This window comes from Nymphalis io, chromosome 30 (assembly GCF_905147045.1).
Source record: "Nymphalis io chromosome 30, ilAglIoxx1.1, whole genome shotgun sequence".
Taxonomy (NCBI): domain Eukaryota; kingdom Metazoa; phylum Arthropoda; class Insecta; order Lepidoptera; family Nymphalidae; genus Nymphalis; species Nymphalis io.
In genome coordinates, this window is record NC_065917.1 from 3,190,169 (window position 1) to 3,215,131 (window position 24,963).

Here is a 24,963-nt window from a genome sequence, read left to right on the forward strand (position 1 = left end):
AACCATCTTCATGAATATTAATTTCATTGATAAATTTACTTACAATCAAAAACAGATTGAATGTTTACAAAATCAAATTAACAAGAAATGACAACAATGTAAAAACAAAAACAGTATCAGAAATAAACAAAAGACCCAAGTGTCAATGCAGTGCTACAGTTGTTTAAGAAATGGCTGAATGGTTTAAAAGTCTTATAATATGATTATATACAAAATGAAATTAAAAAAATATATATTATTATATGACGAGCCGGTTGGCGTGGTTGGTAGAACACTTGCCTTTCATGCCGAAGGTTGTGGGTTCGATTCCCACCCAGGACAGACATTTGTGTGCATGAACATGTCTGTTCGTCCTGATTCTGGGTGTAATTATCTATATAAGTATGTATTTACAAAAGAAAAAGTAGTATATGTAGTATATCAGTTGTCTGGTTTCCATAGCACAAGCTTTGTACAAGCTTAATTTGTGATCAGATGGCCGTGTGTGAAAAATGTCCCAGGATATTATTATTATTATATATATTAGGTATTTTTTACAATATACAATAAACTGTCACAGATTAATAAGCGTATTGTAACTCGGTTAGGATTTGTTTTTTAATACCTTATGGATTAATTTTGTTAAGTTTAAAAATCTATGTCCAAGTGAGATGAAGGAATATTTATGCCGTAAAAAATCTTTGGTATCTTATCACACATATATATATATAGAATTCAATTGTCTGTGTGTCCATAGTTCAATTTTCTCCTCCTAATTTTAATGAATTGCATTGGTCACCTGGATATTTTATATTTATCATTTATTTTCTTTTTTATCAATTTTTTTTTATTCTTATATTTCAATCTCCAGACACCTTTCAATATTCTTTTTAATGTTATATATTTTTTTTTTGATTTATTAATCTATTGTTGATTGAAAATATATCTTGAAATTAAATCATTATTTTGCCCGTACAAAGTCCTGATGAGCAGATAGTAAACATATAGAATATGTTATTCATATATATTTATTTTTAAGTTAATTCTTTCTTTCCATGGAATCCTTAATACAATATTTATCTATGAGAACTTTTTTTTTTAATCAATAGTGTATTTTTAAATTTCGAATTTAATAAATGGTATATATAAGTAATTCAAAGCCGAGATGGCCCAGTAGTAAGAACGCGTGAATTTTAACCGATGATCGCGGGTTCTAACCCTGGCAAGCACCACTGAATTTTCATGTGCTTATATTGTGATTATAATTCATCTTATGCTTGACGGTGAAAGAAAAGGACACCTGCATGTGTCTAATTTCACTGAAATACTGCCACATTTGTATTCCACCAAACCGCATTGGAGCAGCGTGTTGGAATAAGCTCCAAACCTTCTCCCAAAAAAAGAGAGGACTTTAGCCCAGCAGTGGGACATTCTCAGACTGTTACTGTATATAAGTAATATTGACATAAAAAAAATCTAATTATCGGTTTTAATTATTTTTATATAATAACTGTGCCGTTATTTGTTACCTTTCGAAGGAACAATGTTGATCTTTGCGTAAACAGTAACGGTTTAACTTTGTAAATTTTATGTTTTAACTAAATTTATCTTTTATAATGTTCGTAATGAAGTCAATAAAAAATCTAATGGAATTGTTACTTAAAATGGCGATTAAATTAGAGGGTTAATGGTTATCGACATTTTTTATTGGTTGGGAGAGCGTAATCACGTTCGCGGTTGAATGCGAAAGCGTATCCGTACCTTGCCTAAGCGTTTGCGGAGCGTAGGAACACCGTGGTGGTTTATTCGGTAGGAGTCCGACATAACCCTCCGTCATCTCTGAGATGGGAGGTATACATGAGGATCTTCCCACGAAAAAAGAAAAATAAAGCGTAATCATGTCATCTACAACAAACGTGCGATACGATAGACGGTGGTAACTGTAGATGGTATTCGCAGTAGAGTGTGGTATAATATTTTATGTATGTACGTAGGCTTAGTAAGCGAGTATTGCTTGTTTGAAATGTTTCTGTTCATATATGTTTGGGCATATGAATCGGAAACTAAGATTCACTTAGTGGTAGGACTTTGTGCATGCCCGACTTGTGTACCCAGATCCACTCATCATATATTCTACTCAGTAACCTGTGAATTTCCTACTGCTGGGCTAAGGCCTCCTCTTCCTTTTTGAGGAGAAGGTATTGAGCTTATTCCACCGCGCTGCTACAGTGCGGGCTGGTGGAATACGCATGTGACAGAATTTCAGTGAAATTCGACATATGCGGGTTTTTTTACGATGTTTTCCTTCACCGTAAAGCACGAGATGAATTATAATTACAAATTAAGCAAATGAAAATTCAGTGTTGCTTGCACGGGTTTGAACCCACGGTCATCGGTTAAGATTCACGCGTTCTTACCACTGGGCCATCTCGGCTTTTTGTAATGACGTAGGTACGTCATGAGGTGAATTCGACTTTGACCAAATCTGATACTCTAGAGTATTATATTCCTTGCCTATAATTACACTGGCCCCCTTCCCCTCTGAACTGTTGAGTGGAATTTACAATTGATTGCATTTGCCTATATATAATATTTAATGTGCTTATCTTTGAATATATATAAGACTCGGTATTAGATAATGGTAGACTGTATGCCCTGAAGTTTATTTAGAGGTTAATTAAATTTCAAAAGCTCTGAGGTTTTTGTTGACATGTAGAATTTAATCATTAAAGTTTCTTTTATAAACGAAATCAAAATACTTTATTAGCATTTGAATTGTGGTTTTATTATTAAATTTAAAGTTACAACCGCTACAGAATTTATATTCTACCGTGAAGGACCATCAAGATACACAGTAGTTAAATGAAATTGAATAACTGTTTATCCTGCATGGATATCAACGATTGCCTTTTATTTTCGTTCATCGAGCACGAGATGAATCCATACGAATAAATAGAATTGAAGCGTCTGTCTGTGATCTCAAAATAATCCACTGTTTAAGTCAAGATAACTGTCATATAGCCATATTGAGTATTTTTATGTTATCGAAACCCAAATATTATGTTTTTGTATTTTTCGCTATCTATCTTTTGTATGTCTGTCTGTTTGTCCGGGGTTCCTTCAAAACGGCTAAATTTTTTAATAAAATCCTGGGACATTATTCACACACGGCCATCTGATCCCAAACTAAGCAGAGCTTGTACTGTGGAAACCGGACAATTGATATACTACATATACTACTTTTCTTTGTAAATACATACTTATATAGATAATTTCACCCAGACTCAGGACAAACAGACATGTTCATGCACACAAATGTCTGACCTGGGTGGGAATCGAACCCACAACCTTCGGCGTGAAAGGCATGTATCTATCAACCACGCCAACCGGCTCGTCGTTTTTTCGTCGTTGGTTTTTTTAGACAACCGCTATATAATAATTTAAATATATTTTTATGTTTAATTGAAATAGGCATTATGTAAGTTTAAATAGCAGCATATATCTTAATATAATAACAATAGCATGTTGAAAGAATTTCGTTACAAACTGAATTCCATGCTGGCGAAGTCGCGTGTTTTTCTAGTTATAAATAAATTCACTTAAATTGCTTGTCTTTGTTTGATTTACGATTAAATCTCTTTATTTCTAAATAAGGAAAGGGGGAGGGTTAGGGTAATGAAAGAGTTGATTTCATATAAAATTTTATTTGCAATAAAATACAATAAAATAACTCATAATATATGGCTGAACGCTTAGTAATATTAACTTATATTATTTATTTTTTTATTTAATTATTCAATAAATTGTACTACCCGTATTAGTAAAATATATTTAATTAACAATTATTAAAAAAAAAATAAAAATTAGAAAATCTCAACGAATATCAGCTATGCTTATAAAACTTGTTGAAGGGTAAGTTCAACAATGTTATCTTTTTCTTTCGAATGTCAAAGCAATGATATCAGAAAGGGATGTAACACATGAACCGACGTCGTGACGTTTCGTGTTTCGTCATCGTGTAACGTTGCGTTGTCGTGGATTATTTATTTATGACATCTCAGGCACGTATGTGTGGTAGCCCTACAATGCTGTGCCTCCTTCTTTCGAATGTCAAATCAATGATGATAGAAAGAGACAAAACAGTGCTTAACTAAGCAAAGTTCATAAGTACAGCCGTATGTTTTGAAATAATATTGTAGACAATAAATATCTTAATATTATTATTAGTTTTTTTTTTAAAAATGTTTAATTAAGTTAATAATAATAAAGGTAACTTAAAAGTAATATTATATATTATATTATATTTAAAAACGATATATTTTAAAACTCTTCGAATATGTATTTAAATTATTGCTTTTAAAGAAACTAAATTCTAAATGCTCCGCGTGTTTACAGACGCGTTGTTCCTTCCGTAAACGATCGTAGCATCATTTTAATTGCGTCTGATCTTCACGAGGATATTCAAAGGCTTTTTTTTTTTTTCAAATTCGACTGTTAACTACAGAGATGTGTGCGTCCAAAGAAATAAAAAGAATATTCAATACCAATCAAGTTGAAATGAAGAGAACATTTGTGACGTCACATCTCATCTTTATTTCGTTGTGTTTTTGTCGCGATAAAATCATTGATATTTAAAAAAAAACCTAAAAAAAAGGTTTTTTATATATCAATGGATAAAATTGTTTATTTTCATTACGTACTCGCGTATATCGTCACTCCATCTAGCTGGATTACGTCCTACGCTACATTTGCCAAGGCGTGGTCTCCACTCCAGAACACGTCTACTCCAACGGTCGTCGGTTCTGCGACATATGTGTCCAGCCCACTGCCACTTCAGCTTATCAATCCTTTAATCCTTTACGTACTCAATTTGAACATTACAAAACTTGTGAGCGCTTTCCGTTGGTTTATTGTTGTGTGAATTATTCAGTTTTATCGTTTTAAGTACAGATAAGTTATACATTAAGATAGAATACACACAACGATAAGTGTTTTAAGAAACATGGGCACATCTCAATGTTAGTATCGATGAACTGCGTTTCATATTTTAAGTGTCGAGATCTTTCTTAAACTTGAGCTATTAAGCTTGCATTGAGCTTTATATATGTTTTTTTTTCATATTGGACGGATACTTAAAACTTAAACCTATATATATAAATTAAAAAAAAATACTTTACAAAGTTTTTAATATAAATCGCTTGATTGATTGCGTTCTTAATTGATATTTCTGGATGTCGTGTATGTTGGTAGTTCTCTGGATTCCTTCCGGCGTTTAACACACCAATATATGAAAAATATTATTAAAACTAATAATACGATAATAAGTATGACTCCAAGAGCGATCGCTGCAATGCCAGCTTCGTTTATATAATCTGTGGAAAGGTGAAAAAAATTAAAACGATAATTTTATTTTTTTTATACATTGTCATTAGTGGCATAAAAGTTTGTGCCTTTGCCTCACTTGTATATAAAAAAGTACCATAAAATAGATAGTTCTACAAATACATACTTGAAATATCAATGGTATAGCTGTTAACATTTCCGAAGGCATCGACAGAGTTGACAATGACCCTTGGGGCGCAGCAGGTCGCTCTGTATGAAGCCATCACCTCGTCTCTAGCGCCAGATATGAAGTTGCCGTCATACACCAGCCCTAGTGGTGATGATGTTAGACGGAGTAGACCTGGAAATATAGACGCAGCTGTTGGTGTGAGATACATAATATAAATGTCTAAGTGCCTAGGGGCCTTGAATCTCTAAGTCGGGGCCCGGATAGACAGAAGGTATATACGTGTATAAAGATATATACAATATGTTCACCTTACCTATCTACATATATATCACAATTTAAATAATTAGAAAAGTTATACAAATTTAAAACAGTTTAAAAATGACGAATATACACAAAAAATATTTAAAAAAAAACTTCGTTTGTGCGTGCAATAATGATATTTATTATTATTATATAAATACAACAGTTCAGTTTCAAATTAAGCTTACCACCAACGGGATCTCTGGCGATGATGGTCGCTGACCAGAAGTGCTCTGCGCAGTCGCTGCCCTGCCTCCCTAAACAGGATCCCTGGAAGTTGTGCCTCATTTCCGGCGCAGTCACGTCTCGTATATTCTCGCCAGGGTTCATCACGTAGACGTACGTTGATATTGAGACTTGATCTAGACCTGGAAACAAAAGAAAGGTAGAAAAAAATTATAACTTGTATTCAGTTACATCTGATGTATTCGAGATCGATTTCAGCTGCGGCGGCCGTGCCAAGGAGACTAGAAACTAGGTATTGAAATATTTTTGTAACGGAGGTAGTTTTAAGAGAAAAAAGGTAACTTAAAATGAGGGAGTTATTTTGAAATCATAGAAAGAGAATAACACAAGATAATCACAGGTTCAATTATCAGATTTAGTGTTATCATTAATAAAAATAGTAATAAGAGTATGAAAAAAAATGTGAGAGCCAAGGTACTAACGAGAATTGATAAGTAAACATGTGAGCGCTGACATCATCTGACGCTCGAAATCTTACGCTTACTCATCTGACGCTCGAAGTCTCAGTTAGCTACCAGATTGTAAGATGCTTACACATCGAAATGTTTTTCCTCGAATTTTAATCGTATTTAGTAACAAGCGAAAAGTGTTTGATAAAAAACGACATACCATAAGCTGTGAATGTAACGAGGTCCCTTGCACCAGGTTGAGCGTTCTGATTGATCGTTAGACTGACTATAATTGTAGCTGTTTGACCTGAAGCTATAGTTTGCCTGAAAAAAATGGTATTATGTTATTCCATACTACGTCAGCGGCTTTGTCTGTTAGGTATCCTATTTGGTGCGTTCGATAACATGTGTGAAAATTGGCGCCCATAAAGGGCACGTACAGGGGCAAGTATTCGTCCGCATATTAGGGTGAGAGAGGCGGGTATATAAGGCGGGTATATATATTAGGTAGTAAAAAATAGCCTATGTCCATTCTTTGGGTTCAAACTTGCTTCATACCACATTTCATCAAAATCGGTGAAAGCGTAACAGACAGAGTTACTTCTGCATTTGTAATATTAGTATATATATATATATATATATATATATATATATATATAAATTACTATTTGTATTGCTTATTATATGTTTTTAATAAAACTTACGATCTAGGTTCCATTCCGGTTAAGAATCTTAATTCTCCGACTGCTTCGAAGTTAAATCTGACCGCCTGTTCCCTGAAGTTTGTGACTTCGTAATACAACTAGAATAAAATGTTTCGGTTTCTTACAATCGCACGAGTAGTATAGTTTACTAATAATTATATTATAATAATTTAATTTATTAAATTTTCGGGAAACGTGGAATTAAATACCAGTAAAATGACACATAAATCAATCAAGTTTTCACTAATAACTAACACTTGACGAGAATGATTAAAGTTTGAACTTTAGTTATAAAAAAAATCAAGAGATGAGCAATAGTGATAAAAAAATAATTACTCAAGACAAATTGATATTCATTGATTTAAATAATTCGTTAATGTTATTTTTAATCTTAAAAGGGGACAAAAGTATATCTATGGTATTTTTTATATATTCTATATTCAGCTTAACATTTGATTTTTTCGGCATACGGTAATGTATAAATGAAATTGGAACCCTGAAGGGGTATAATTGTTTATTATTTAAAAGAAATGTATATAACAAAAGTTTTCTTAAGTAGAATATCGTGTTAAATAATATGAAAATTACTTATTAGTAAAATCAAGCCCCCAAAGGAGTATTTATGTAATATAATGTCAAGTTTACTGGTGGTAGGGTATGCGCAAGCTCAGCTGGATTGGTACCACCCAATCATTAGATATTCTACCGCAAAATAGCAGTACTTGGTATAGTTGTGTTCCGGTTTGAAAGGTGAGTGAGCCAGTGTAATTACAGGCACAAGGTACATAACATAAGGCGCATTGGTGATGTAAGCGATGGTTAACATTTCTTTCAATGCCAATGTCTATGGGTAGTGGTGATTTGCTCGTGCGCCTATTTATTCTATAAAAAAAAAGTTATCGTGAGTTGGTGTTACCTGTAGTCGATCTCCAGGTGCGCCATATATCCTGGTGCTTAAACCAATCTGGACCGATGTCAAAACTGCACCCCTCTGGTTAACCACCTGTAAGTTAAATAATTTCCACTTAACTTCAACGAACAAACTTCCTTTCGATTTCATATTAATCCGGATTAATATTTTATCTTTAATTATTCGAAGAGCTCGTATGAGCGCCAGATATGATAATACGTAAATACGCGACCCTTGTTTACTTTTCATGAAATGATATCGCGTAATTTGAGCGATTAAGTACTATAGTACTATTGGCCGTGGAGTACCGGCTTAGAATAGTACTCCCCCAATCTCATCCCGTGGGTGTCGTAAGAGGCGACTGAGGGACGGGGAAAAGGGGGGATGGGCAGCAGCGTCCCCCCTCCCATAAACATCTTACCCCCTACTGCGCTCGCCAACACGCCTGCCCAGCGCGGCGAGTATGGGCAAACCCCTCCCTAAATGGCAGATGCGCCCAAAAAAAGGCCCCCAGTTACCGGCAAGCCCGCTAGGCTTTGGGAGAGGCCTATGTTCAGCAGTGGACAACGATTGGCTGTTGATTGATTGATTGATTGATTGAAGTACTATTCGTAAGACGCGATGGCCCAGTGGTTAGATGAGAATCTAAACCGAATTCCGAGTTCAAAACAGGACAAGCACCACTGAATTTTCATATGCTTATCGTTTATAATTTATCTCGTGCTCGGCGGTGAAGGAAAACATTGTGATCTGCCACGGATATCCACAAACCCGCATTGAAGCAACGCGGTGAAGTAAGCTCCAAAAACCTTCTCAAAAAGGAGAGCGGGCCTTAGCCCAGCTGTGGGACATAAACAGGCTGTTATTTAACTTTAACTTTAGCAAGCTAAATGGGAGTAAGGTAACTTAGAGTATAGCGATATAGATAAATATATTAAAAAGTCAATTTCATTCTGTCATTAATGGGTTACTTGCCTGTGAAGTTGCCTGTCCGAACGGAAGTAGATTACTGTCATTGTATTGTAGTTTTCCATTATATACGCCCGAATTAAACTCTTCGGCATCTTCAAGGTCGTTAATGGATTCGGGGAATTTAATTGACGCTGATCTCCCCATTCTTACTTCTGTATGGTGGTTCAATGGTCCAGCTACGCGAACGAAAGGTTCCCCTGAAAAAATTAACGTTATTTTACTTCTCGATAAATATGTAATTATTCGATATTATTTCTTGTTGATGATGTTTTTCAAAAGATTTAAATTTATCATCTGGTAAAATAAACATTTTTATTACGGTTTTATATTAGGATATTTGGTACCACCTACTCATCAGATGTTCTACACCAAACATCAAAACTTAATATTGTTGTGTTCCGGTTTGTAGTGTGGGCGAGCCAATGTAACTACAGGCACAAGGGACTTAACGTCTTAGTTCCCGAGGTTGGTGGCGCATTGAAAATGTAAAGAATGATTAATATTTTTTACAGCGCCATCATCAAACCTTCTTCGATTGGAATAGACTGCATGTGAGGCGATAGCCAACAAATGGATCAATTTGAAGAAGATTTCGTACCATAAATATCTCGCCCCAAAATCTTAACAAACGTCTGTGCACTTGTGATGCTCGGCATTGGTATATCAGCTAAGATATCTGACATAGGATCTTGATCATGACCTGTGTTTGCTGCTGGCTGGTAACTAAAGAAGTTTAATATTGTACAAGTTAATAATTAATCAATAAAATGGTGATGTTAAATTCATATGAAAAATCATGTTTCTGAATCGCGCTAACGTTTGGTTCACTCCAAAATATATAGCGTCTCGATTTTTTAATTATGGAATTGGCATTTTTGGAACGTTTTGTTCCATTGCAATTACCAAATAGTGATAACAAACGTCAACCGGAACTACGGAAGTGGTTTTTCAGATCGTGAGTGTACAAATGATGATGTTCTTACTGATTTCGGCCACGCTAATCAGGTGATTCCGAGATATATTAGTGTGTGAGATAGTGCGCATACATATTTGCTGGTAATGCTTCTTTATCTCATCATAAATAATTCCATATTCAAATAAATGAGATGATTTTGAAAATTTTGAGTTTAAAAATGATTGCATTTCAATGTCTTATTATGGTGCCATTATAGTATGATCAATCATACCCAAGATTGATAGCCAACCGATCCCCTGAAAATGTATTACCTGAAGGGCAGCTTCGCCAGTTCCAATCCGTATTCATCAACCAGAGAGGATTCCCTGACACTCGCAACTGGTCCCATCACACGGAGCTTCAAGAGATCTGAAAAACAATGGGATATTTCGGTCATACTTCTATTCTGATGTAAATGATTGGGCTTCGAGAAAACCCGTTTTTAGCACTCATTTACATATAATATCCCCGAAAAGCAGTACTCAGTATTGTCTTGTTATAAAAACATATTTTTTACTAAAGATGTTCTGTCGGCTCAAATTTATTTTTAGCACGTCCCTATTCGCACGGGTAGTATTTGGTTCTATATAAAACATTTATATTAAACGACAAAGAACGATTCTTGTGTTATTTGGTCCACTTTTGCGGGGTCTTTTTATTATTTTAATAGGCCAACGTTTGACCGTTGACTTGCCTAATGTTAAGCATCGACACGGTCTAGGATGTAGCACGCTTGCCTAGAAGAAAGGTGTTTACTCTGGATGTGAAGACACCAACGTTGTATCTTTCAGGAAATACGGACTCACGTAAAGTATTCCACAGTATGTAGATTCGAAGTGATTCTTACTTAAGATACGCGGAATTCACGAATGCTTCAACACGATCGATCGGATGATTGATTAAAGAACACATACATGATTTATCTGTCTGTCTTAATGCGATAAACACGAAAACTATTTCTGATTTCGGATTGATTCATTAATAATAATAATATCCTGGGACATTATTCACACACGGCCATCTAATCCCAAACTAAGCAGAGCTCGTAATCTGGAAACCAGAATACTACTTTTCTTTTGTAAATACATACTTATTAGGAAGGTTTAGTTGTGAAATTCATTTATGTTTTGTGTTATGTGGCTGAAATCGTCGCGAATCGGATCTTTTATCGTACATAAACGTTTTATGTAGACTGTTTTCTAATAAGACTTTGCCCGTCTCTGACATATATACGTGTTTTGATTTCATTCATACTAAGATCATATGTTTACGATTTCTTATCAATCACCCGGGATGTAACACCGATAACCCTCATGGCTTCCTCCTTGCGTTTATCAGATAAAGTTACGTCTGATGCTATTAATGAACGTTACACGGGTTCTGCTCTACTGTTTTGATTGAACTAATGGATGAAATTGCCCAAATTTCGACGAGAATTCTTTTAGGGTTGAAAATTAGGATGGAACCTACCCTAGGTTCCACCTCATCACATATTCTACTGTCAAACTGTTATAATTAGTATTATTGTGTTCCGGTTTGAAGGGTAAATAAGACAGAGTAACTAAAGACACGAGGGAGATAACCTCAGTTCCCAAGGTTGGTGGCGCATTGACGATGTAAGGGGTGGCTAATATTTTGACAGTTCCAATGTCTACGGGCGGTCATATAAAAAAAGAACTCTTAGTCCATGTTTTTTTTATTATCAAGTTACGCAAACTAAACAGTTTTATTCATATCTTTCATTATCAGAAAGATAATAATATAGATTCATAGTCATAATTAGATTACAATTATTAAACTTAATACTTCGTCCGTATTTCAAAATCAATATAAAAAAAAGTCATAAGCGCCATATTGAATTTAGAGTGACGTCACATAGCCTAACCAGTAGACGTAAATTTGTAAAATTATGATGGGTAGTTCCAAAGATATGCGGATTAGCGACAGACTTCAGATTTATAGATATTCTATACATATAATAACTCTATATTATGTATTACAAACAGGATGAAGGAGAACAGAACAGGGAACTAAGATGTTATGTCCCTTGTGCCTGTAATTACACTGGCTCACTCACCCTTCAAACCGGAACACAACAATACCAAGTACTGCTGTTTTGCGGTAGAATATCTGATGAGTGGGTTGTACCTACCCAGACAAGCTTGCGCAAAGCTCTACCACCAGTAGAATTTTATAAGTACAAGTATTTTATAATACAAAAATATTACACTTAACTACTTATATACAGTTTTTATTTACAAAGTTCCGATTACAACTTCGCCAACATTCAAAACGCCATTTTATCATAAATTTATAATGAATATCATAGATTCAAGTTGTCGACCAATGATATATGATATATATAATTTGTCCGTACCACCACCACTGAACCGATTTTGATTGGATTTGGAGTGAAGCGAAGCTTGAACCACGACGAAATATATAGGTTATTCTTTAATACCTATTACCTACACAGAAAAGTGCTATTGAATACGGTTGCAAATTTACTTCGTAATCAAATCATAGAATCATGTTCAACAAAATCAAATATCGAGTAACATTAAAAACATTATTGTAAATAGAATGTTTATATATTTTTTAATTTTACTTAAATCTAAATCGACGGACGCATGCGCAGTTATTATTTTATATAGATAAGAAAATTACACGATGATTTATTTATAATTCTTAGTTTGTTATTAGACGTCGATTAGATGTCAAGTGTTTCGCGCCGAATTGTGCTATTGTGTTGTTTTTTTTTTTTAATCGGTCATTGCCAAGCGATGTGTCACGAAATATAACGGCATTGACAACGGGATATAGGTTCTTTTTTTAAATTTTTTGATCTGTTACAACTATATTCTTTTTATACTGTTGTATTTTTTTTATCTGTTGTTAAAAAGTTTGGTACACATTCTTTTTAAAGTTTATTGGTTCCGAAATTAACATTAGAAATAAAGATAAACGAAATGTTTTATGACGAGATCTCGTGGATTTTTATTTGAAAATTAACATATTTTTTTTAATTTAAGACGCCATGTTTTTATGTCATAAATAGAGAGAATAGTCGAAATGTTATCGGTCATTTCGCGCGTAAAATCCGTGTATATTAAAAACATCAAAAGTCATTTCACTTAAATATTAATATAGAAAAAAAAATAATTTATTATAAACGCATTACGAGCCATATTTGTTAAAACTAAAATATATCATATATATAAAATATTGTTTAACTAATCTATATCAATCTACGTAGTACTAAGATGAAGAAGAAAGGATTTGAAGGGGTTAAAGTCGTGATCTCAGTGCAGTGTCCTTGACCTATAGTGCGTCGCCATTTTGGAAGATGGCGGAGCTGTCATCGTGACGTGAAAAGGTTATTTCTTTTTTATTCTCCGAAGCATGATTTGTTTTTTTTTATCATTGTTTTGTTTGGGCATTGGTGTATATTGTTCGTAAAAATATTAATAAATAAAAATATAAGTAATTACGTATGTATGTTTGTCGTCTCGTATTTTAAACTGTTAGCCGTTTGTGTTGAGACTTAGGTCGAGTTTTTCTACGTATGTCCGAGAAGGTTTCCTGCACAATACAAATAAAATTTTGTCTTTTTATATTTGTTCATCTATATAGAAGTTTTATGTGGGCCATTATAAACTACCCGTGCGAAGGGTAGCTGGGGTTAAAATAAAGGATATATTCGTTATACTAGACTAACGATAATCTTAATCAGACTAATATCATATGACTTATATATAATCCTACTAATCACTATTACTACAAATAAAAAAAAAATATCTTGTATATAGTGATTGAACATAACGATCATATACAAGTATATGAAGATTAAAAATACCTTTATAATGAAACGTTGACCGATTTATTGAATACATATTATAAAACAAAGTCCCGTGTCTCTTCGTCTGTCTGTATGAACGCGATAAACTCAAAAACTAATGAACTGATTTTCATACGGTTTTCAACAATGGGCGCATAGATTCATGCGGAAGGTTTAAGTGTAAAATTCGTGTAGGTTTTGGGTAAATTGACTGAAGTATAAAGATGATTGTTACGTTGTCGAAAAATTTTGCTGACTGAAATTTTAATATCTAGCAAACGTTCACGTAACGTAAAGTTAGTCTTTTGTGAGCAAGCGTTACTCGGCTTACTGCGTTTCCATACATACTTAACTTTTCGTTCAGAACACACCTGTAACACGCTATGACGCTGTGCGTAGTTACTTACTCAGCGGCCTATTTTGATGCTGCGCTACTATGTAACGAGGACGCTGATTGGCACCTTAAAAACCGCTCGTCAACCGCTTAGCTAACGCATAATGTGAAAATGCAGTTTGTCTCTATATTAACACTAGGCATGATAGCTGGCTTTATATTAGATGTGAACTGTCCCCTTATTATGGATGCTAATAAAATACACTAATGTTCCAAATTTCGGCTACCTAGACTGTAGTTTTGGCTTTGTGTTGATAGTCAGTCAGGGGAAATTATTTTTAAGTATACAAAAAGTCGCGGTAACTATTAGTACAATCTTAAGATAAACGAAGCAGGATGGACACGGTGTTGTCATTGTCCATTTTTATATAAAAAAATCTCTACGTCCCTCGTGTAATACATATCGTCGTATACCATTTAAAAATAAACTTTATCACTTAAGTGATAAGGTTGAAATTGCTTGATCAGAATATGACACATACATCGTAAACTTTTTTTTTAATATCTCTTTTTACAGCTATAATTAAGTTATGATAATAAATATTGCCTGGGAGCAAGTTTTTGTTTTGCATCAATTATTTTGCAGTTAGTCTGTTTTTTTTTTGTATAAAATATGCCACGTGACTTCTGTCTTGAATATATGGAATTTTTCTAGCATGCTTTTTATGACGTGGTGAAGTTTCGGTTAGTTTTTTTTAGTATTACCACCCACCAGGTATTTTACCGGTTCGTGATTATAATAATTAAAGGAAAAAATACCACTAGCTTAGTTGCACTTCTTTTAGGAGTACGTAGGATAATAACCACGTGGAAGGACGCCCATGCGATGGACCGACCAAATAAAAACAACTGTTGGCGGTCCTTTGCATGAATGCACCAGGCTCACCACTAACAGGGACATATGGCGAAAGCTCGTGAGGCGAATAACATCTGCGCCATAACATAATACTTCATGGCAACCACGACCGCTCTGACAAGAGTGTCACGACGAAGAAGAAGAAGAAGGATAATGACCTCTTTTTTAAGTATTAGGGGGGGGGGGGTGTTAGTGTATGCAATATTATGTAAATCAAATTTCATAACGATCGGTTGAGTAGTTGAAACGGGAAAACGTAACAAACAGACTGGTGGTAGGTGGTAGGTACCACCCACTCATCAGATATTCTACCGCAAAACACCCTACCTACCCTGACGAGCTTGCACAAAGCCCTACCACTAGTAAATATGATATGATTTTGACGATCACGAAGCAAGTCTAAGGTTTCGACTTGAAAGCTTCCGATCACGAGAGTATTAAATCTGGCAAAAGTCCCGGCATCTAAAGCAATTTCTCTTATTTTTTTTAAATGATAATACTAAAGCTCGTTAATAGGTAACAAAAAAAAAAACGGTTGACTAACCGACTAGAAAAAGTACAATAAACTGCCTTAGCATATATTTGTGTTTAGATAGGTTTTATAATCAACAGTACTTTAGGTGTCTGCTAAACATTGGCTAATATAGTATTAACGTTGTTAAAAACTTAATTTTGTTTTTAATTAACAAAATAATAACAATCATACATACCTCTTGGTTCAATCTCTGCGTAGAAGTGTAGATCTGTTCTTGCGCTCACACTAAGCCTATAGTTACACGTCTCGCAACGGACGCTCAAATGCCACATCCCGACTAGAGCTGACGCGTCCGCACTCGGCGACTTCGCGGGCAATACTGACAAGCTGTTGGTAAATTCATAAAGGCGGTTATTCCCCTATGCTAGAACGTATTCGATTTTTAAAATGTTTTAATTATAAAAGTATTTTTTTAAATAAATTTATAAATAAAATATTTAATTCTAATCATTACAGTAATGACGTATATAGTATACGCATCTCATACATAAGGGTGTAGTAGTTTCTAGAGATCTTACCCGTCGAAGTCGAGCGTAGAGCCAGGAAACACGAGGAACACGTCCCTTGGGTTCAGGCTGCCGGTCTTTGATGCTGACGAGAACATTTCTATCGATGTCTGATTGTATATATCGATTTGGGGGGCTGTTGGACATATTTATTAATTAGAGGAAGGTTACAAGGTAGGCCAGTGGATGAAATGAGTGGATCAAGGAGTTGGCCTAAAAGACTGGTTACTTGTTAGGGCATTGTGTAAGCCTATCTGGGTGGGTACCACCACCCCCACTTATTCTATTACATATTCTACAGCTACACAGCAATACTTAGTATTGCTTTTCTCATTTGACAGTCTGCCTGCTTGTTATAGATAAATAAAAATATATTTAACTTTTTTTTTCGAAAGTTTGTTATTAATAATTTTATAACGGGCACAAGTAATTTGTCTGTTTGTGAATAAAGACGCTTTACTACAATGCGATCGTTAAACTATCAAAATAAACACTGTTAGCAAAATGTTGAATGATGGTAGGGTTACCAATAACATTACACATACAGGATATTTTGGTGGGATTTATTTTTCAACCACATATCAAAAAACTCAATCTAACGGTAGAACTCGTAGCACTAACACTATTATATATTTTTTTATAACATAAGTAGACGGGCAAATGAGTCACATTTTGGCGCATTGGCGATGTAAGGGATGGTTACTATTTCTTACATCGCCAATGTCTATGGGCGTTGGTGAAAACTTACCATCAGGTGGCCCATATGCTTGTCCGCCTACCTATTCTGTTAAAAAACTGATATATTTCTTTTCTATATATTTATAGTAGGGAATCATTGATTTAGGGGCTTTGTTAAAATAGTATTCAATAAAAAAAGTTTTTTTTATAAAGAAATATCACACAGATTAAGTTTAAGAATAACTAGGATTTTTAAAATAGAAATATCTTCTGGCCGCGGATACGCCTGCATGTGAGGGAGGGGGCAGATGATGATGATGATAGGAATGTTTTAAATCAGGATATAAGCTAACTCTATTCCAAATTCCATCGATATCCAGTCAATGGTTTTTTCGTAGAGTAAAAAAGATTCATCCATCCACCTTCATAAGCAACGGGTTGACGGGCCAATTGGCATGGTTGGTAGATACTTGCCTTTCACGCCGAAGGTTGTGGTTTCGATTCCCACCCAGGACAGGCATTTGTATGCATGAACATGTATGTTTGTCCTGAGTTGTGTAATTATCTATATAAGTATGTATTTACAAAAGAAAAGTAGTATATGTAGTATATCAGTTGTCTGGTTTCTATAGTACGAGCTCTGCTTAGTTTGGGATCAGATGGCCGTGTGTGAATAATGCTCCAGGATATTTATTATTAATGTTTGTAATAATAGTAGAATCAGTCCGATGAAGTCCTAATTTATGCGCACCCTACTTTATATCCATTATGATAATAATTTGGAATCGTTTGTACATAACCTTGTATTATCTGATAATTCATTGTAATTTGTCCTGATGTACGTATTACAATAGTTTTGATTATAGCATTGAAAGTATAAATAATTGCTGCAATCTTTTAATCAGTATTAGTGGTAACAATGATTTCCTGTTTTCAAACAGGACAGTTCACTAATCGTATAATGGATAAATAAAAAAATCTATACGTTTCTGAACTTTTTATCCGTTTGTGATGAAACTTTGTGAGATATATTTCGCGGTGGTTTTTTTTTCTTAATTACGTTAGTGGGTTAATTGAGATTTTGTCGATGACGGTTTTCATTCTTACATACCATCACTCGGTGGATACAGCACGGCGTGTTCCACGGCACCATCGATGAGAATCCTCAAAGCCGTTACCCCGTTTTCCACCGGTATACCCCATGTTATTGCCTCTTCGCTGCCTCGTCTTACCAACAGCATCTGGATACAACCGAGTGAATTTTTAATGGCGATAAAAAATTGACAATTTAACTGACCTGACTACCAGTTTTAATATTTTATTACGGTAACGTTACATTCCCGATTCTATTCCGAACCGACTTCGATCAGATTCTCATAAACAAAAGATAGTTGCATAACTTACATCGAATATGTCGACAGCTGGTTGGTTGATGAGCTTAGCTCGTCTCGGTTCCGTTGCTGCCATTGGTTCCCATTCCTCGATATCTGATTCCGATGCGAGATTGCTAGAACTGTCTTCACTCTGAAAATGTATATAATAATATAAAAATGTAGTCGTTTTTTATTTAAAATATCTCGTACGCCGTGACGGCAAACGACATGACGCTCTCTTATGACGTCATTACTCTCCGCCGCTGTCTACTCCCTTGTCTGTGTCGCATATATTATATACATTGTTATATATATTATTTTAATTATTAGAAATATATTTTTATATTAATTGGTATCATCAATTTAGATTATTTACATATATATGTTTTGAGTAGTTAAGACGATAAAGCGTAACAAACAGAGTCACTTTCGAATTTATAATATTATTTGAATTTAGAATATTTTTTATAAATAAAGAAAAAACATTTGGAGGTAAACACGATCTAAAAGGTAATGAAATGATGAGGAAAATTCATGAAGGGGACGATAATAGACAATATGAACAAATATATGGTGATACAACTAATTATAATTAAATGCAAGGCTTAAGTGTGTAATTAAGAGACAACACATTAATGGGTAGGTATTTTTGCAAGCTTGTGTAGGTACCATCAACTCATCAAGTAATCGACCGCCTATCAATAATACTTAGTATAGTTGTGTTCCGGTTTGAAGGATGAGTCAGCCAGTGTAATTACAGGCACAAGGGACATAACATTTTAGTTCCCAAGGTTGGTGGGGTATTGATGACGTAAGGGATGGTTAATATTTCTAACAGTACGAATGTCTATTGGCGCTGCTGCTCGCTACACATAAACTGGTCTATTTACAATATTTTTCTAAAAAAATATGAGGAAAATATATATCTGAGGAAAGAGATACTAAATAAATATATGGTAATGTTCTAGTGGTTAGAATAACATGCAAGATAAAACGTGTGATTAAGAGACAGATATTAAAACGAGTTGAAATAGCGATGATTTAAATAATAGTCCTTAGGTCATCGAAAATGTATTTGAATTGATGTCGGTTAATTTTTATATGTATAATTGTATATGCACATCTGATAAACATAAATGTATATAACGTACTAGCTACTGGCTCCGTCTAAACTGGTGGTAGGGCTTTGTGCAAGCTCGTCTGGGTAGGTACCACCCACTAATTAGATATTCTACCGCAAAACGGCAGTACTTGGTAATGTTGTGTTCCGGTTTGAAGGGTGAGTGAGTTAGTGTAATTACAGGCACAAGGGTCATAAAATCTTAGATCCCAAGGTTGGTGGCGCATTGCCTATGTAAGCGATGGTTGACATTTCTTACAATGCCAATGTCTAAGGGCGTTGGTGACAACTTACCATCAGGTGGGTCATATGCTCGTCCGCCTTTCTATTCTATAAAAAAATAAAAATAAACACGGGTTGATAAGAATAAAAATGTATTTTGGATTGGATTTGGATTTGCGTAAAATCCGTTCTTAGTGAGTATCTACGTCGGGGAAGGAGTAACTGTGACAAATTTCAAGTCAATCGGGCGGATCGTTTAGTTCTCGTGATGCGTAGTATTATATAATAATAATAATATCCTGGGATATTTTTCACACACGGTTATCTGATCCCAAATTAAGCTTATACAAAGCTTGTGCTATGGAAACCAGACAACAGATATACTACATATACTACTTTTTTTTTTAAATACATACTTATATAGATAATTACACCCAGACTTAGGACAAACACGACATGTTCATGCACACAAATGTCTGTCCTGGGTGGGAATCGAACCCACAACCTTCGGCGTGAAAGGCAAGTATCTAACCATGCCAACCGGCTCGTCAAATTATGTACATTATATATATGTATGATAAATAAGAAACATTGTTGGTGAAATTTATATTTTAGCTGTGTAGCTAACTATATTAAAAAAAAACACAATTGTTACATAGTTACGGAAAATTTGACAAAATTTCCAAAATTGGACTATATTTGGGAGAATCTGCAAATTTTTATTAGCTATGTTATATGGCTGTTTTCCGGTTTGAAAGGTGAGTTAGTGAGCGTTAATTTATATAGAAAGGATATAGTAGTTCCCATGGTTGATTAGCGGCGTATCAAATGTGTGTAGTGGTGACCTTTAGACCTTTATCCAGCCAAAATAATTCAACGAATACGCACCATTATTTGCAAGGAGTATGGAAGAACGTCTCCCTCTGTGTGGGACGATATGTTCCTCAGATCCTGAAGGGCCAGCTCTGATTCAGGCGATGGATGTGATGGGTCCGTCCATATGGTGTATACCTGTGGAATGTTATTAAATGGTATTTTATAAATGTTTTAATAAATAGACAAGAAGAAAACAGTTTAGTAACATTTCCGCATCTATTTGTTAAACGATTGATAACAGCTGTTGATGAACTTTAGTGTTTTCAATACAAAAATTCATTTGTTCGACAATTTATATAATTTTTCCCTAAAACTTTCAATATTTAATTGTCCAAATAATTAGATGAATTTCGGCATGTGGTTCGATCACTGGTTGTTATCGATATTTTATATTTTCACGCTGGAAAAACGCGTTTTCACAATCCTCCCAAGTAAAGTATAAACCCTCGCAGTATATGGGACACTAAACAATCAGCGGTACCAACTCCGTTTGGGGGACATCACGCGATCGCTTGCATATCGCGCACCGGGACTCCCCGAATTATGGATATGCATAACGTAAGAATTTTAATAATAATTTTTTTATATTGTCTTTTGTCGCCATAGATGTGTTTTCCGTACGTTTGTTGTATATTTCTATCGGTATACATATAGTTTAGTATTTTATGTGCATTAAAAATATTTGTGTTTAAGTTACCTTCAATCTCTTCTCGACCAGAGCCCTCAAAGCGAGCGGTAGCCTCTGAGGATCACCAGCACCCTTATCCGTGACCACGAACAATGCGCTGTCGTATGGTACCAGCTTAGCGGCTGAGGTCAGCGCTCGCATGGTACCATCGTTTGTTGCGTCCGTGTAAACGCCCTGATTATAAAAATATTATAGTTTAACGCTGTCAATATGTACTTTCTTTATATGCGTCAATGTTAAGTAAATAATAACGTCATATACATAAGTAGTTTGCTATATCTAGTCAAGTGGATTAGCTCATGAAGATGTGGACCGAGGTCCCGACATAAAGCCCTCGGGTCGAAAAAAGCGATGGTGTCTTTTCGGACCGAAGTTTCTTAATGAATTTTACACCGACACCTTCTTCATGAATTACTCCGTCCATTGGCGAAAACCGTATCAGAATTCGTTTGGTAGATTTTTAGCTTCTCGCGGACAGACAGACACACGCGACGGGGACTTTGTTTTATAATGTAGGAATGATAAACAAAGATCATTAAATCGTTCTTAAAATGTATTGCTGCTTCATTATTAATATTTTTGTATTGTGTTATTAAGCGTGACGAATATTGAATTTGTCACGGTGTCTGTTTCACTTGTTTTAATATCGTCGGGGCTACGGTTCGATGTGTCCTTTATGGAGACCGTCATAGCGTTCGCCTGAAGACAACTGACTAAAGATATCTGGTGTTTTTTTTAGATTCAAGTTCGGACTGAAGGTCGTTTGAAGGTCACAATGTTAAATGAATGATGCTTGATTTTGTTAGGTTAGTTATGTTGTCAGGACAAAGACATTGTTGGTCAATGTCTTGGTTCTGAGTTTAGAATAAGCTTGATAATCTTCTCCTCATGATAAGGTTATGCCCAACTGTGGGGTAGAAGGTATTAAGATGTTGGTCTACTCACTTGATATTTCAATAGAAGTTTTGATAAGGCTTCTGACACAGTTCTCTCTCCGCTATTCGAGTGCGTCGGCTGTAGATTGTGACGTGATCTCCAGTTGACTCCTGGTGACGAGGATATTGTATTATTTATTTATATAATAATATAATAATAATAATATCCTGGGACATTTTTCACACACGGCCATCTGATCCCAAATTAAGCTTGTATAAAGCTTGTGCTATGGAAACCAGACAACTGATATACTACATATACTATTCTTCTTTTAACAACTTTTTACAACGCCGAAGGTTGTGGGTTCGATTCCCAGGACAGACATTTGTGTGCATGAACATGTCCGTTTGTCCTGAGCCTGGGTGTAATTATCTATATAAGTATGTATTTACAAAAGAAAAGTAGTATATGTAGTATATCAGTTGTCTGGTTTCCATAGTACGAGCTCTGTTTAATTTGGGATCAAATAGCCGTGTGTGAATAATGTACCAGAATATTATTATTTATTTATTTATTATAGGGTAACACACCATTTACATCCACAGTAAGAATGTTTAGAACTAGCTTAAAATTAATTTAACAACAAGAATACATTTTTTAAATATTTACAGCCTTGAGGTTTATTTATATAAAAGAGGTAATATTACCTCTTTATACAAATTAAAAATTAAAAAAATATTCAAATTATTGCAAAAATTAAGGAGTCTAGTCAACCGATGTCCAGGGGACCAGTTCTACTAAAAAATTGTCACTTTATCGCAATCGAATCGAAGCGTTATCGTTGCCGTTTATCCGTTTTCCTGTTCCTGTAGTTACACTGGTTCACTCACCCTTTAAACCGGAACACAACAATACCAAGTACTGCTGTTTTGTGGTAGAATATCTGATGAGTGGGTGGTACCTACCCAGACGAGCTTGCACAAAGCTCTACCACCAGTCACCAGTCAGTTATTCGAGTTATTAAATTTATTCAGTTATAAGTAATTAATTATTTCGTATCAATCAAAGAATTAGTAGAATTTGGATTGTCAGGCGATAATTCCAGTCAGGAGTTGACGTTAATATATAAATTAAAGTTAATTAAACACAAAACCTTAATGAATTATATACCTAAACCTTTCTCATGAATAAGTTCATCCATTGGTGAAAACCGTATGAAAATCCGTTCGGTAGTTTTTGAGTTTATCGCGTATGTACAGACAGACGCGGTAGTGGACTTTGGTGTATTATATATTGATTCGATTGTGATGAGAATTACTCGTGAGTTCTGTTTACGCGAAGGTCCTTCGCTCATAAAAAACTAGAGTTATTCTATGTATGTTTGTCCTTTATTTACATCATATTATGTAAAACCTTGTGCGCTAGTTATGTAATAAAATTTAACGATTCTCTGCCTTTACGTTAACACATCAAGATGAAGGTTTTAAAGAAAAAATTGTGTTCATTTGAATCGGATAAAAAATACTATTGATATTAAGGAAACGCGTGACAAGGCTTGTTAAAGAAATATGTATAAAGTTTAAAAAAAAAAACCTGACTGAATGCAATATTGCAAATATACTGAGCAATCTTTATATATATGATGATGACGGCTTCTTTGTCGGTTGTGACCACGGTGGCTACTCCCAAGGGAGCGTGGCGAATTAAAAAGCGATATTATTATTCACCTGTGTATGACCAAATACAGGTGTACTTTCTATTCAGGGTTACAGAAAAAGACATAAGGGTACTTATTACCCGCTCCGCCCCGGGCGAAGCCGCGGGCGAAACTATTTACTCGATATAGCACCAATAACTAGGTGATAGGGCTTTGTCTGGGTAAGTACCACTCACTCGTCAAATATTCTATCGCATAACAGTAATATTTAGTATTGTTGCGTTCCGGTTTGAAGGGTGAGTGAGCCAGTGTAACTACAAGCACAAGCGACATAACGTCTTAGTTCCCAAGGTTGGTTGCGCGTTGGTAATGTAAGGAATGGTTAATATTTCTCACATCGCCAATGTCTATGGGCGGTGGTGACCATTAACAATCGTAACCAAAAAAGTAAAAATCGTAAAAAAATGCTTTTTATAATATTAGTTAAACGTTTTGTTATGTGATGACTAATCCTTCGTCTGCCTCATTGGTCTTGTAGATGCTACATGAGATTGCAGATCCCGAGCTCTCGGATTCAAATACTGGATCAGGAATGAAAAGTTTTTTTTTTTATTTACTTAAAATTGTTTAGTAAAATGGTACACCAGCCACGCGATGGTAATAGATGACTGCCTAGATATTCGCGCTGTAAGAAATATCAACCATTCCTTATACCGCGAATGCGTTAATTTTTTTGAACTAAGATGCTGCTGTGTCTTGTGCCTGTAGTTTGTTTTTATGTTATAGGTAGACGGACGGACAAATTGTTGATGTTACGTGGTCACCACCGCACATAGATGTTACGTTGTGGGAAATGCAAGCCATTCCTTACATGGCCAATGCCTTCACCAACCTTGGGAACTAAGATGTTATGTCCCTTGTGCCTGTAATTACACGGGCTCACTCACCCTTCAAACCGGAACGCAACAATACTATTGCTGTTTGGCGCTAGAGTATCTGATGTAGTGTGACGTCATAGTTTCAATAGAAAAACAAATGAATGATTTAGCGTCTAACACGCGTCTGTATCTATCATTATAACTTTCCAAGTTGATTTGTAATTTAACCTTGGCTTATGTAAGTTAACGCTCCAGTTGCTTAGATTCGCAATGTTTAACTTAGATTGATTTAATATTGTGTTGAATTGTATACAGCCGCTCCGGTTACGAATTGATAGAAATTACTCAAGCAAAAAAGTTGTTCAAGAACATTCGATTAAGTTATCTGTACTGTTACTGTGTTCAATATCGTTTGTCTGAACGTAAGACGAACATACAGACAGACGAACGAACGAAGAATAAAATAATGCTTCCTAGTGTTCTGTTTTTTTTTTTTTGG

At 35.0% G+C, this 24,963-nt stretch overlaps 2 protein-coding genes across 3 annotated transcripts in view; one reads left to right on the forward strand and one right to left on the reverse strand.

Moving 5' to 3' along the window:
* Positions 1–24,963, forward strand: part of LOC126779875 (uncharacterized) — a 97,504-nt gene that overhangs the window by 882 nt on the left and 71,659 nt on the right. The window contains exons 1-2 of one of the 2 annotated variants that reach the window (XM_050504004.1): positions 12,679–12,790; positions 13,224–13,343. The exons of the other annotated variant lie outside the window; for it this stretch is intronic. The gene's annotated coding sequence lies outside the window, so the exon portion shown is untranslated. Of the gene's footprint in view, positions 1–12,678; positions 12,791–13,223; positions 13,344–24,963 lie in introns of those variants that run through there. 2 annotated transcript variants of the gene reach the window in all.
* LOC126779892 (uncharacterized) overlaps positions 3,676–24,963 on the reverse strand; it is a 46,488-nt gene continuing 25,200 nt past the window's right edge. The window contains exons 5-20 of the mRNA XM_050504051.1: positions 21,999–22,099; positions 21,063–21,227; positions 20,378–20,500; positions 18,179–18,298; positions 17,886–18,015; positions 16,109–16,232; positions 15,766–15,917; positions 10,240–10,336; positions 9,611–9,735; positions 9,016–9,209; positions 8,047–8,133; positions 7,131–7,228; positions 6,647–6,750; positions 5,980–6,159; positions 5,489–5,662; positions 3,676–5,351 (exon numbers count right to left, since the gene is read on the reverse strand). Of these exons, the coding sequence (XP_050360008.1) occupies positions 5,194–5,351; positions 5,489–5,662; positions 5,980–6,159; positions 6,647–6,750; positions 7,131–7,228; positions 8,047–8,133; positions 9,016–9,209; positions 9,611–9,735; positions 10,240–10,336; positions 15,766–15,917; positions 16,109–16,232; positions 17,886–18,015; positions 18,179–18,298; positions 20,378–20,500; positions 21,063–21,227; positions 21,999–22,099 (2,132 nt within the window). The 3' untranslated portion in view covers positions 3,676–5,193. The remainder of the gene's footprint in view (positions 5,352–5,488; positions 5,663–5,979; positions 6,160–6,646; positions 6,751–7,130; positions 7,229–8,046; positions 8,134–9,015; positions 9,210–9,610; positions 9,736–10,239; positions 10,337–15,765; positions 15,918–16,108; positions 16,233–17,885; positions 18,016–18,178; positions 18,299–20,377; positions 20,501–21,062; positions 21,228–21,998; positions 22,100–24,963) is intronic.